Source organism: Aplidium turbinatum, chromosome 18 (assembly GCF_918807975.1).
Source record: "Aplidium turbinatum chromosome 18, kaAplTurb1.1, whole genome shotgun sequence".
NCBI classification, from domain to species: Eukaryota; Metazoa; Chordata; class Ascidiacea; order Aplousobranchia; family Polyclinidae; genus Aplidium; species Aplidium turbinatum.
The window spans coordinates 2037551-2052218 of NC_137489.1; the positions used below are offsets into that span (position 1 = coordinate 2037551).

The window sequence follows — 14668 nt, forward strand, 5'->3', positions numbered from 1 at the left end:
TGTGCTTTTAATATGCTTGATGTGCATTAATTTAGGCTACTTTAATGTGCGTGTTAGACAATTTCACTTGCGCTGTAACTTTTGAGCTTTCGATTTGTGACTGTCTTTGAAATTATGAAATAGGCTATTGAAATAAGCAATTTTAGAACGAATGCAATACAAACCGATTTGCCAATTACGAATCCTTTTTTCTTTTGGCGATCAGTGCGAGAGAGTGCAAAACAATAAAGAACGCATGACGAAATAAAGGAACACAAGTAGGCGAAACAAAAAACTAACGTAAAATTATCAAAACAACCTTGTGTTTTTATCGTTTTGTGTCGCTGTTCAGTCAAGCTTGAAGTCGTCGTTTAGAAAACTTTTTTTTCGTTTTCGTAAGCTGAAGGAAGCATTTGTGCGTCTCTTGACGTAATTTCTACTAGTTATCGTACGTTTACGGGTCAGACCAGTTTACCGGTCAAGCCAGTGTATGTGGTGACTACAACGCATTTCACAGTTTACGATAGTTAGATTAGTGTATAGACATAGAGTCAAGACATCTGCTGCTGCATATATAAGATAGTATCAGTAATTATGCCAACTATCGAAGTGCAGAAATCAACTCGTGAAGATCTGTATGCTACAATTAGTTGGTAAGATACTGTTCTTTATATTATTAATTATGTCGTACTTTGGCGATATACTGGTTAAAAGTTTGTATTCTAAGGATCCTCTCATGTCAGATTAATGTTTTCGTCTGTTGTTTTGTGATTACGCAACGTGGTCTTCTTTATACAATAGCAACAACTTTATACTTTGTAAAACAACAGTTAATCCTCTGTTTCTATTTACAATTTATAATATTGTCTTCAGAAACCGTCGCATCTGGATACCGTCAACTGTCAATGTCTACTCTACTATAAACCTTATTACTGCAAACCTTGTATCTATGGTTGTGTGCGTGCTAATTGTTGTGTTTTACAGTTGGTTGGCGAGGTAGAAGATGCTTTCAACATTGAGCGTCATTTGAAACAATTGAGAGGGGAGATGGCGAAGGGGGAGAGCTGTCGCAACAACGGCTTGATTCGCGACCGAATGTTGTGCACTCGATCCACGCGTTTGCACAATGGGAACGAAATGTCGGTTGCGGATCTGCAAGCGAAATATCTGTCGTTGGGAACCGCTGTTTGGGTATGTTGAACATTACGTTCATTTTTATATATATACGGCACTATTTAAAGACTAAAGCCAGTGTGACGTACTGGTTAGTAAGGTGACTGGGATCTAGCTGACATCAGATATATCAGGCGACAACTATCAGGCGATCGCTGCTGGAACTTGTTAGCTCAGTGCAGTAAACTCACAGTATAAACACAGAAGCCTGATTAATTGACAAATATATTTCGCCTTTAAGGATTATTATCCAACTGACCCTGTGTTTATACTATGAGTTTTAAAATATCCTATATAGTGACAGAAATCGTGGATGTATGTGAAGGTTTATTTGAGGTTTTTGTCTTTGCAGATGATCGAAGAAATGAACAGTCTGGTGCAAAAAGATTGTGTTGAACTGCTCTCAGAAACTAGCCACCACCGTTTTTATCAGGACGTTAAAAAGCAGAAATTGCCGGCGGACATTCTGAACTTAACAGGTAACATAACTAAACTTGCATTCTCATTATATCAAGTTAAGTTTAAACTATCTTTTTTTGCTTGAGGAGAAGGGTTTACAATTGACGTCACCCAGCTTTTCACCCCCTCCTCCAATATCAACTTTCAGGTACCCTCCCCAGTTACCGGTTGACGTTGAACGCTCCCTAATTTGTAGTTCGTACAGTATGTATAGCAACTATTAATTAATAGATAATAATAGATCATTTTTTAGAGAAGAACTAGTTTAATCCAATCTAGCTATACTCACGGTACCGTCACTCTTTCATGAGAGTTATCATGGCTACATCACAACCAATGCTATAAGCATCAATTTTCAATGCATGCTTTGTTACGGAAATTGGTGGTTATAATTAAGCTAATTAAGAATGTAAAAGTTGATTAAGAACATTACTGATGTCCTGCATGGCGAGCCATCGCACTTGATTGATAATCGCTAAATGTGATACCAAGTAAAAGGCTCTTGGTTGTGTGTCTCCCACCCATTGTAGGCTATTTGTTTGGTGAAGTGAATGTTGCTCAATGCCCGCACTTGTGCTGGCCATCGAGTTGATATATAATATGCTCATTGTTTGTTATAGAATCCAGAATCAACATATCCGGTTATACAGTTTGAAGAAGAAGATGGCTTCAATGTCATGGTTGACGGGTGTCAAGTAATTGGCATGGATAATTTAGTGGATGCTGTGGCCGTGCTGATGAGTACTTACTGGGTGTTTAACATCCAGTACCCCAAATCCATTAAGCATACCTTGTCTTTTTTCTCTACCCACATTTTACATTTAGATGTGGAGGTAACAAGCAAGGTATTGCGTTTTGTAAATAAATTGTAATGGGCAGTGATTATACAGGATGCTCGGAAGGTATTTAGGAGATCAGAAAACGTGTACCGGTATCTCGTTGTTGCAAGTACGTTTTCTGCGCTCTTTAAAAGCTATCGATCATCCTATATAATTTTTGTAGTTGTTGTGGTCTGTATTTTTTTATCGTCCTATATGTAAAGAATAAAGATGCTTCATTGTTTTTCGTTTTCTTTACACTTGTTCATTTCTACAAAACACGATTTCTTGATAATCGTGTTTTGTGAAGGTATTTGCTTTGTAACCGTCTTTTTCAATAAAACCTTAAGCATCAGTTATAGCACTGTAAGTTTATCTAAAGGTGTCTATTGGAACCATAGGAAGGTTGGTACCTCAAAAAAGTATTAAATACGAAAAAAACCGTGAAAGGTATTTTATCGAACCTTCAGAAGGTTCATAATAATACCTCAAAAAGGTACTAAATAAGAAAAAACCTAAAAGGTATTTTATCGAGAGTTCATAATAGTACCTCAAAAAGGTACTAAATAAAAAAAAAACCCTGAAAGATATTTTATCGAACGTTCAGAAGGTTCAGAATAGTACCTCAAAAAGGTACTAAATAAGAAAAAAACTCTGAAAGGTATTTTATCGAACGTTCAGAATAGTACCTCAAAAAGGTACTAAATAAAAAAAAACCCTGAAAGGTATTTTATCAAAGGTTCATAATAGTACCTCAAAAAGGTACTAAATAAGAAAAAAACCTGAAAGGTATTTTATCGAACGTTCAGAAGGTTCATAATAGTACCTCAAAAAGGTTCTTTTTAAGAAAAAAAACCGTTGGGGGTTATTGAAAGAACCCTGTATTGGTTCTTTCAAGAACCCCCTAAAGGGTTCTTTTCTTAAAAAGAACCCCATTCGCAGTAGCTTCCTTATAGGTTCTTTCAAGAACCCCCTAAAGGGTTCTTTTCTTAAAAAGAACCCCATTCGCAGTAGCTCCCTTATAGGTTCTTTCAAGAACCCCCTAAAAGGTTCTTTTCTTAAAAAGAATCCCATTCGCAGTAGCTCCCTTATAGGTTCTTTCAAGAACCCCCTAAAGGGTTCTTTTCTTAAAAAGAACCCCATTCGCAGTAGCTCCCTTATAGGTTCTTTTTCGAGCCTTTTTCGTTTACAGTGTGGCCTATGGAGAATTGTTGCAGAAGTCGAAAATAATTTAAATAGCGACAAACTTGTGAAAAGATGAATATAGCAAAGTTATTAGTTTATTTAATTTTTATTCTCGATCATCATGTGAGCATCGCTAGACGTTAAAACGATGTAAAAATGTAGGATCTAGTTCAGGGGTCGAGAACGCATGGCTCGAGATTCATATATGGCTCTTTTGATGACGCATCTGGCTCGCAGATAATTTTATAACTTTCTAAAGTTAAAAACGCGAGAGTTTTAAAAGTTTCATTTTAACTTTTCATCACAATTTTCAATTGAAAATACGCTCAGAATTCATCAAATTAAATGCAATTTTTCAATTTCTTGGGGGAGTTCCCCCACACATCACGCTACTTTTCTCGTCTTCAGCAAAGATGCCTTTCACTTTCATAACTCACCAGCTACAACTTAACTGTTAAAGCACTTCATGATCCTCAAGGAGATGTAGCTTTCATGACTCTCTTCCCTAAAAACATCCCCAACCCCTGATTCTATTTGAATAAGGCACTAATGATGCTCTACACCAGGGCTTCCCAGACTTTTTTGCTAGCGACCCCTTTTAATCTACTGAAATTTTTCGCGACCCCTTAGCCTACGATTAAAACGACGAACAGTGCGAAATATACATTTGTGATATTTATTGAAAAGCTTAAATCTAACGAAAACCAAAAACAATTTACCGGCACTCAGTTCAGCTTGTTTTTATTTATTTCGGACCATCACAACGAAGCCTATGGGTAACCTACACTGGAAACAAAACAAAAAGCAAACACAAAAAACATATTCAGTGTGATCGGTGTGACTGCTTTCTGGCACAAAGCAAGTCCAGTCGTGGCTCAGTGTTAGTTAACGCAGGTCTCAAGGCGGTTTCGATGTTGGTTAGGCTGGAACTGTTGGCGAAGTGAGAACATTTCAGATAAATCATATTGAAATTTTGGTTTCCAGATGTTCAATTTTTTGATGAACACATCAATTTTAGATTTCAATGCAAAATATTGATGTTTTCCCCTGGGAGGGCCAAATTAAATTCGTTTAGTTTTTCAAGCAAATCTGACATTTGACATAATTTCAAAAGCTAGATGTTATTGCGAAAATGGTGGACCAAGACTGAATTTTATTCTGTTGGAAAAATCACGATTTCGGTTTTAAACATTAATTGGCTGTAGCCAGGCCCGCAACCAGCAAATATTTTCGGGGGGGCATTTAATTTTTATCAAAGAACAAACATTAAAATGATGCATTGTGACATTTTTATGTTAATATCCACGCCCATTGATAGAGTGTGTATAGCACTACCATGTTACGGTTCAGTGGTCATAACTTATGTCAATCACGTTTTTGTTTAGTACAGCATTAAAGGAAACTAGCCTTTGTAACCTTTTCTCATTTAGCTATGACTACCCAAGGAAGAAAATTACGATAATACAGTAATGTGTTCAGTCGATTACAAATAAAATACAACATCTGTAACTGTAGGCTACAAACTGCATTGGCACCCACGACTGTGGTCATAAATTAATCAATAACATATATATTTACATCAACATAAACAAACAGATGCATAAACTCCATAATACATAAACTACATAAACATAAACTAAATTACAATCCTGAAACATTTTGTTGGCTCAACAAGTTTTATGTTTGTAGGCCCAAAGAAGTTGACTTTGCAAATGCAAAATGACAGTTCAGTTCAGTTGTTTTTATTTCTGACCATCATATCAAAACAATACACGTCAACATAGCAAAGGTCGAGAAAAGGGTAGAAGCGACAAAACGCGAACGTTAAAACGTGCTTGAGACCGAAGTAAGTTATTGATTTGAAAGAAATTTGGCACGGTCGCAACATCTTCAGAAAAATTTAAGATATAAAGAGAAAATAAAAAAGAATAGCTCAATAGCTCAATTGGTTAGCGCGTCACTTCTGGAACGAAGAAGCTTCAAGACCAAGCGGCGCTGGTTCGACTCTCGGGGTGTGCGCTTGAGCAACGCACGTTAAGGACTGCTCTCCATTCAGCGGCATCTAATGGATGGAATAGTTCCCCGGCAACAAGACTTCAACAATCGGAAACTTCACTCTGTCCATCTCGGTGACCGGGCCTGCGTCAGTGATTCAAAGCCTCTACAAGTAGGCTATGCGAAACTGCCAGGATTAAGCTCTGCAAGAAGCTTTCCCAGTCCGAGGATAAAAATTCAATCAATCAATCAAAATGTTACAAAAAAACAAACAAATAAACAACATATATTTAGGCTATAGCTTTATTAGCCCACATAGCTTTAGCTGATATATTTAAGATTTGTATGGACAGTTGCTATGATTCTACTTGTTTCGGCAAGTTCGTTTAACACCAATTCCGCGCTTGGAATTTGAGTACCGGTACGATGGATTTGCATGAGAGCTAGTCCAGAAATCCTGTCCTGCCCCATAGTGCTTCTAAGGTAACTTTTCAAGCGTCGTAGACAGCTAAATGTTCTTTCTGCAGAAGCAGTTGTGACTGGAAGTGTAGCCAAAATTATCAAGAGTTTGTAAATGTTTGGATAAAACTCTTTTTGGGATTCTATTGCTGACACCGCATCAATCACACTTGCTGGCCTTTCACTTTCAAGAATTCGTTCCCACTTAATTATCCACCTGGCAAGTTCATCTATCATGGCTTCGCAGTCAATGTCTCCTTTGTAAAATTGTACTGTATTGTCAATGTCACTATACCTCGTTGAAGCGACATTTCTAGACACAATGGGTTGAATTTGGGCAGCTGTTTTAAAATGCTCATGAAATCTTCCTTGCAGTTCTTGTAGAAGGCCATCTACATACGGTATGTATAGCCTACAGATTGACGATAGAAATCTTCCGAATCATTTGTCTCATAGTTTGCTCTCATTGATTGGCGACCAGCTTTCCTAGGTATTGTTATTGCATCTAGAGACAGCTCTTGGGCCTTAGAATATATTGTTTTTAAATCAGCAACTGCATTTTCTCTGCAATCAAGTACAACTGCTTAAACCTCCTGCGTAGCCTACTTTCGGTTTCGATAGTCTACACTCTACAGCAGGGGTCCGCAAATAGTGGGTCGCGACCCAAATTTGGGTCGCGAGACCATTCACAGTGGGTCGCAAAACGGTTTAAAATTACCATAAATATAACTTGTATGGCAAAAATAAATACAATCATATAGTCTTTGATGTGCTGAGTTTCGTACAATTTGGTAGGCTACAAGAAAATTTATACTTTCGATTGTAGTACAGTAGTTAAGCCCACGGTTATATATATAGCCTGGAAGACAGCTTGAGCCAGGGCATGAAAACTCTCTCAGCTTATCTCCAGAACTGGCGACTGAAACTTAGCGAAAACAAAACTTTGGCGGCAGCTTTCCACTTATACAATCGGGAAGCTGATCGTGAGCTACATGTTCAGAACAATGGAAAATCTCTGACCTTCTGCCCCGAACCAGAATATCTTGGGGGAGGACACTAGACAGATCGTACACATACCGCCACCATTTGGTGTCACTGCGCAAGAAAATGACAACCCACGCTGCACTACTCAAGCGCCTGGCAGGCCACAGCTGGGGGGCGAGGGCTGACACTTTGCGTATAGCAGCCTTAGCCCTTGTCTACTCTTCAGCAGAGCACTGTGCACCTGTTTGGTGCTGCAGTGCACACTGCCATAACATCGGCACTGCCATAAACAGCGCCCTGCGCACAGTTACCGGATGCCTGCGTCCCACACCATTGAATAATTTTGCCATTCTCGCTGGCATCCAACCTTCTGAGCTTCGTCAGGAAGAAGCTACTCTGTTTCTTGGCCGACGGGCACTAAAGCCTAACCATCTTCTCCACCACAAGATCTCTGCTTCCCCAAACCAGTACCCCAGTCGACTGAAGTCAAGACAACCATTCGTGCCAGCCGCTCAACTTCTGATCAACGCAGCAGATGAACTTCATCTCTGCGGCTACTTGGGCGGACTATAAATTAAATTCTGAAAGGAAGTCAAGTACCACCGGACTTCATTCGTTCATCCCCAACGCCGACACATGCCCCATCGGCCTGACACTACAAAGACAAGCATGGGTGTGCCTCTACTGTCTTCGTACGGGCGTCGGGCTTTTCCGGTCAACCATGCGCCATTGGGGAATTGGCCTCTTTCTCCTCCTGTGAATGTGGTGCCGAGGAACAGACTGCAGACCACATCATCAATAACTGTACCATCTTTAAGCCACCTAACGGAGTGGAAGGTCTGCGTGTCATGGATGATGAAACTAAATACTGGCTGCTCTCTAATAGCCTTTCAGTGTAGTCTGGGAACATCTTGAGTCTGGGCTGGTAACAGGATAGAGTAGACCCTCGGCCCCAGAGGCTTGCATGACGACGAAGCGCACGGTTAATAGGTCCATCCGCTTATGAAGCCCAATTTGGTCCATTCCGTAATTACTGAAGGTATAGGAGTGGTAGAAAATTGTCTCCCGCAGCCAAAATCGTCTGGTCCCGATGTGGCCTTAATAAGTGGGGACGACCGTATTGGAATTGATATTAATTTGCAAAGTGTTTTGCGCAAAATTATATGCTTCCGAAACGTTTGGGTCGCGAAGACTTCGAACGATTGCTTTTTGGGTCGCACCAAAAAGTATTTGCGGACCCCTGCTCTACAGTATGGCTGTACGTCTATTTCATACTGCATAGAACGCTTAAAAAATTTTCAAAAAATTTCGGGGGGGGCAAATGCCCCCAATGCCCCCCCCCTGGTTGCGGACTTGGCTATAGCCATTCACGATGCAGTAAAAGATTTTTTAACTCCGATTCCATTTCACCTCATAAATTTTCAAAAATATGGGCAGCCTAATGTGTGCGCGACTCTTTAATAAAGTTAATAACTGTCACAGCATCTCGCACAGAAGTGTTAATATGCAGTACCTTGTGCAAATTGGTACACTTTCTGCGACCCCTGAAGTTCGTTATGCGACCCCTTGGGGGGTCGCAACCCCCAGTTTGGGAAACCCTGAGTCTACACTACAGTATAGTAGAGAGAAATGCATATGCCATAAATAGGACTCGGCTGCTTCGCTATGCATTTTTAATAAGAACTACTGAACTGATAGTTGATGGAAAATCGCTGGTCTGCTGCTTCGCAGTCAAGAGATTCCCTATCTTTGGAAGGAACTCAATAAATGAAGTGGTAGACCTACATTGTACCGTCGGCTTTTATTTTCTAGTTTTGCAGCTGGAAGCAGCTGACTCGATGACTGATAGTCATTCGCTGCTTCCTGTCTGTTGTGGAATCTAGATTGTTATAGTGCTATTTTATTCATATTGTTTATAATTGTACCATACTACTCTTGCAACAGACAAAATAAAAGTTTTCTTTCTCACTCTCCAACTCATTTGGCAACTTAGCATAAAGGTTTGCGTTTGAAGCGTCATCAATTGTAACCTTGTGACGTAACATTTACTGGTTTATCATTGTATTTGGACAAATCCAGATGAATAAATTGCCAGCTTTTCAATATTAGAATAATAGAAAGCATCATTTCTTGTTTTTCTATGTTTTTCAGCAATTTGCAGAAGAAAAGTGAACAAGTTGTTGTCGACGAGGGAGTATGGCAAAACTTTTTAGGTTGAGGAGACTAAAGGATGTTTTCTTTTTTGTATTTAAGTTTTATTGGGCTGTTTGAGTTTTTCATGAAAAATCTTCTTTTGAGTTGAAAGTCTGATTAACTTTTACGATCCCAACTTGAAAGGCCACCAACAAATCTATAAATGTTGGTCTAACTTACCAATTGTCAGTAAGTTTATACACAATTGTAAGTGTGTAACTTAGAGCTATTTATAGCAGTAGGTTAACCCTACTGTAGGCGGTAGGCCTAATCTAGAGTCTAGACAGGCGTAGCAAGATTTTCTTCACATTACTGAAGAATTTTAAGAATTTGAGTAGGCTATTTCGTTTTTACGCAGTTGGACAAGTGATTGCTGACACGATTTAAAAGGTACGGTAATCTGCTCTTTCTTATGCAAGTATTCACTCATTTCTAAAAATTAAAACGTTAATTTCAAGGTTTTGTTCTTTGACTAAGAATCTTTGTTCTTTGACTCAGAAGCCTCACTTGGAAGCTTAATCTCGTTGCAGTTCCGCATACTTGTAGAGACCTACAGCGATTTCCAGAGTGAAGTCTCCGCTTACTGAAGTATTGTTGCCTGTAAACTGCTTCGTTGACAAGGTGCCGCTGCCTGGAGATCTGTCTTTAAAAGTGCGTTGCTCACACGCACCCCCCCCCCCCCCCCCCCGATAGTTAAACCAGCGTTGCTTGATTTTGTAATTTCTCTTTTCACGTCGTCAAGAGCCTACGGTATATATTGTTCCAATAAGCTATTAGAACGGTGTTCAGAGTTTTTGTTTTCCGAGTTTAGCAGTAAAAAATCTTGACTTCAGATTCGAAGTGGAAATTAAAACTATTAAAAGGTCCCGATCGAACGAAAATGGAAGACGCCATCTTCGAGTTTCACCCTTGTTTGAGATCACCAGTGATCACTACTGATGATCTCAAACAAGGGTGAAATTTAAATAAGCCTATGGCGTCTTCCATTTTCGTTTGATCGGAGTCTTAATAATTTTACAAATCCTCGCATCTCCATTATTACAACTAGGCTATACTGTATACTACTACTACAGTATCATAGCTGATGTGGCCTTTGATGAACTAGATCAGTGGTTCCCAACCTTTTTTATCCGGTGGACCCTTTTAGTCAATATTCAAATGTAAATTCCCCCCCTATAAATTTAGTTTGTTAAAAACTCGTTTACATTAATATTTTAATTTAAGCCTTGTAAGATAAACTAAACTTTCACTAGTTATAACCTTTTTAGCCTGTAATATTTCTTTTTATACTAAAATAATTTAATTAATGAAGAACGTTGCTAAAAAGTATTTTATTCAAAGAAAAAAAATGAGATACAAAGACCAGCTGAAAGTCTCCCTCAACCATGCAAACATTGATCTGGATTCATGGGAACAACTTGCTAGTGACAGATCCACTCTAGAGAAAAAGAACTAGGGAAGGCACGAAAATTTTCGAAGCAAAACCGGATGCAAAAAGCCCATGAAAAATGAAACACTAGAAAAGAAAATCTAAAACTACCACATCCCCCACCATCCATACAATGTGATTTTTTCCCACGTCCTTCCCATCATAGACTGGGCCTTCAAAGCCACATATGACATCACCATCCAAAGCCAAATTCGATCGGACACCAGCTGGAACCAACGACATTCAGTCTGTGTGAAGCTTGTGATTTTTTTGTTTCGACAACTCATGAATGTGGTGGAAGAGCATAACAAATATCATTCTCCACGTCTAATCTGTTTCTCTGCTTTCTTTTCATCTGGAAGAGTTGAAAAACCTGGTTTTCATAGATAAGTGGAAGCAAACGGAAGGATACTTTCAATAGCTTTCTCTGCCACTTTGGGATAGGAATTACACGTTAATGGCCAAAATCCAGTAATTGAGTTTTTCTCTGAATAAGTCTCTTTTGCATCCGTTTTGAGTTCTAAAAATTCATTCTGCAATTTATCGGGAAGTTTTTCCATCAACAATGTGAATGAATTTCGTATTAAATCAAGCTTCGTCATAAATTTCAGGAAAATATCGAATGAATTCTAGTTCTAATGCTGTGAGATGTTGCAAAATCAATCCTTTTTCCAACTCTGGAAGAATTTGTTCTTTTCCGTCAACAACCAGCACCGATGATAATTCTTTAAATATGGTGACATGTTTAATTGTTCATTCTAACTTTTCTCTTTCAATTATCAAGCTTGCTAGTGAAAGCTTCCAAAGCATCTTTAAATGCTGAGTGGTACTGGCATCTGCTCCTGGAAGGGCCACCCAAGCCAGACTGTTCGAAAGGTAAAGGCCAGACAAAACGTAGTCCCCCCGCAATCAGGTAAGCAGAGCCTTCTAGTAGGCTACCTTAAGACAATCTCCTAATGACAGTGATATAAATCAATCACTCTCTTTCAACCTGTCTTGAGCCAGCATGGAAGCAATACAGTTTGTAAATTCACATGGTATCAATATGTCAATGGCGCATGGATACAGATAACCCTTGTAGATGCGCAATCTGCTTCAAACGGAGATGGCGATTGAATATATACCGTATATTAGTGCTTTTCCCTTGCATTTTCAGATTCAGTTTGTTCAATGGACCAAACATATCAACCAAATAAGCAAGGAATCTAATCCATCTGTCATCATTTAGCAATGAAACAAATTCCAATTTTAATTCAAAGTCAAAAAATAATTTAAGCTTGTCTCTAAACTCAAACACTCGCTTAGTTACGTTTTCTCTTGAAAGCCATCGAGTATTAGGCTAGAATGAAAAAAGAAGTAAGCCTACGTGATGGTTTGCATCCATGTCAGTGCACGGTTTCTTAAATAATCGGGAGTTAAAGGCTCCTTCTTAACGTTTTAAAGCTCTGGTCTAGGCCAACTTACTAGGCTTAAAAAGCTTTACAATCCTAAAATCAAATTCCCCCCTGAAAATTGCAAAATTCCCCCCTAGTGGGGAATTCCCCCCCGGTTGGGAACCACTGATCTAGATGCTCAGTTCGTAAATTTTTCCAATGTTCGCTTTGTCGTGCAGTGTCCCAAAGTGTTCTTGGTTGGCTGATTGGTATAACAAAATACTTAATGTATCTGCAGTGTAAGGTATTTTCTATGTTATCTTGCTGAAATGTTTTGTAAAACATTATTCACGGGTCTGCACATTTGGAATTTGGTTCATTACGCCGCTGCTTTGGACGTCAATGGCAGTGAATTACTTGTGGAATTGGGACCCAAGCTGGTATCACCATTTAACAGCGTCGGAAACCAAGTCATTCTACATTGGCCAGCATCTCCATCAAGTTCTAAGTTTATATTACGCTTTAGTGGGACTGTCAACCAGTCAGGCGGTGGGATTTCAGTTCATTGTCCAGATCGTAATGTTTCCGCATTGGTCCGTCGACAAGCAATTCCTTTAGCTAACCCCCTTGGGGCTGCCGCACCTAACAACACCTTTATAAGTAACGATGGTGTGGTTTTTAATAGAAGTTTTACTGTGTCGGAACTGGTCCAGGGTTTACCGCACGACGTTGAAATCTTCGTAAATTCAAACAAAAATGAGCAATACTTTGCTGGTCTTTTTTTACCGTATGGCTCAGGACGTCTCGTAGTCGACGGGTTGACAAAAATATGTCTTTATTATGTCACGTTGAAAGTGTATGCCTTCCATGCAGCTAATTCGTCAGTCAGTTTTGGCACTGACTGTCAATCGCCTAACGTCAGTCGGAATGCCAGTAGGCCTATTGCAACAAAGTTAACAAGACAACAATCCAACATCTTTGTTGGAAATTACATGCCCTTGATCAATAGGTTTAACTTATCCGTTGACAATATGACGCGATTGACTTGGGATGTTTACGCAATCACTGACTCTGGTGGAACGCTGGAAATACAAATGATCGCTTTGAAGAATGACACGCTCGACCCTGACAGGGGGTTGACTATGAATGCAACCGTTTATGGTTGTTTAAAAAATGAATTTTCGCCCAAGCATTCTAACTGCTCGGGAGGATACTTGCTAAAACTGAATAATTCTCATTTTGGGAAAAATACACTGTGGAACATACCATTCCCTGTGGCAGGAGCTTGGACTTTAGATGTTTGGTTCAATTGCACATCTGCCAGTGGCAACTGCAGCGAGATTGTGCTACAGGTTGAAGCATCTGTTCGTATTGGAACTTGTATAGAAAACTGCCAGAGCCATTTAAGCCACGGTGGTTGTGGTTTGTACAGGACCATCGATGTTTTGTTGGTTGCTTGCGGTTGCACTATGGGATGGATAGGCCTTGCTTGCAACGATGGCCGGTTTGCTACTAACTATTCAACGCAGTTGTTGCGCAGTTTGCTGTTGACATTAAGCAACCTTATGTTTGTGCCTTGTGTTGCATTGGCATGTTACAGAAAATACTACACTGAGGCTTTGGTGTATTTCTCCGTTGCTTTTATGTCACTGTTTTACCACGCGTGCGACCAGCCAGGTGACGTGGCCTTTTGTCTCTTGCCGTTTGACATATTGCAATTCTGTGACTTTCTCAGTTCAATTTCAGCTATTTGGTTCACTTTGATAGCTCTCGCTGACTTACCAATTCACATGGAGTCATGGCTGCATGTTTTTGGATGTCTCAGTATTTCCGTCGCTGTTTCGTATAAAAGATTCAATTTATGGACAACAGTTGCACCTGCACTTGTAGGAATAGGAGTTGTGGTGTCAAGATGGGGAATTGAGCACCGTGAAAGAAATAAGTATTGTTACCCTGACCGCAAAAAGATTGTTTTTTCTATTGTGCCAGGACTGCTATGTGCAAGCGTAGGGTTGCTATTGTACGCTTTTGTGCAAACCAGCGAAAACTACTACATTGTTCACAGCATCTGGCACATTCTTATTGCAACTTCTGTTCTTTTTCTTCTTCCTGCAAACCAAAAGGATTATCTCAAGCAATCACGGCAACTTCTGAACAGTGGTATCAATGATGGGGGTGCATATGAAGTTCGTTCAGGAAACAAGGTGGACGTATTAAGCCCACCACAGCATCCGGGCAGTGGCTGTTATGCAAACCCAACTCTTATTCATGAAAGTGAACAATCTGTATGCCAATAATTGTATAGGCCTTATCCGCTGTGTGGGCGTTGTAAATCATGTAATGTAACTTTGTTTCGTTGATATTGTGTTAATATTTCTTGCTACCATAACGAAAACAATGTATGTCGTCATAGCAGAGGTCTAGAGAAGGGTAGAACAGTTCAATCGACAAAATACGAAATTTAAGTAGCTTACTCCCGGCCGAAACAAGGAAGTTAGTTGTCCGCCCCGTTAGCTCAGTGGTTACGCGTCCGGCTTAAGATCCCACGGCGCAAGTTCGACTCTTGGGGTGTGCGCTTGAGCAACACATTTCAGGACTGCTCTCCATTCAGCGGCAGCTAG

The 14668-nt window shown here is 39.7% G+C and overlaps 2 protein-coding genes across 2 annotated transcripts; both read left to right on the forward strand.

Annotated features, from left to right (window-relative positions):
• Positions 1-449: 449 nt before the first annotated feature.
• LOC145787994 (uncharacterized) lies at positions 450-2464 on the forward strand. The gene is made up of 4 exons (XM_082599834.1): positions 450-632; positions 964-1170; positions 1505-1631; positions 2232-2464. Exons 2-4 carry the CDS (start codon positions 1027-1029, stop codon positions 2264-2266), a joined length of 306 nt encoding a protein of 101 aa, XP_082455960.1. The 5' UTR covers positions 450-632; positions 964-1026; the 3' UTR covers positions 2267-2464.
• A 9885-nt stretch (positions 2465-12349) lies between these two features.
• LOC145787662 (transmembrane protein 8B-like) lies at positions 12350-14439 on the forward strand. Its single transcript, XM_082599455.1, has one exon. It carries the CDS (start codon positions 12377-12379, stop codon positions 14342-14344), a length of 1968 nt encoding a protein of 655 aa, XP_082455581.1. The 5' UTR covers positions 12350-12376; the 3' UTR covers positions 14345-14439.
• The last annotated feature ends 229 nt before the right edge of the window (positions 14440-14668 follow it).

Excerpts from the sequence above, each read along its gene's own strand:
- LOC145787994 (XM_082599834.1), top strand. The coding sequence starts at position 1,027 with ATGGCGAAGGGGGAGAGCTGTCGCAACAACGGCTTGATTCGCGACCGA. Across the intron at positions 1,171-1,504 it reads CGTTGGGAACCGCTGTTTGG|ATGATCGAAGAAATGAACAG; the intron begins GTATGTTGAACA and ends TTGTCTTTGCAG. Across the intron at positions 1,632-2,231 it reads GGACATTCTGAACTTAACAG|AATCCAGAATCAACATATCC; the intron begins GTAACATAACTA and ends TGTTTGTTATAG.
- LOC145787662 (XM_082599455.1), top strand. The coding sequence starts at position 12,377 with ATGTTTTGTAAAACATTATTCACGGGTCTGCACATTTGGAATTTGGTT.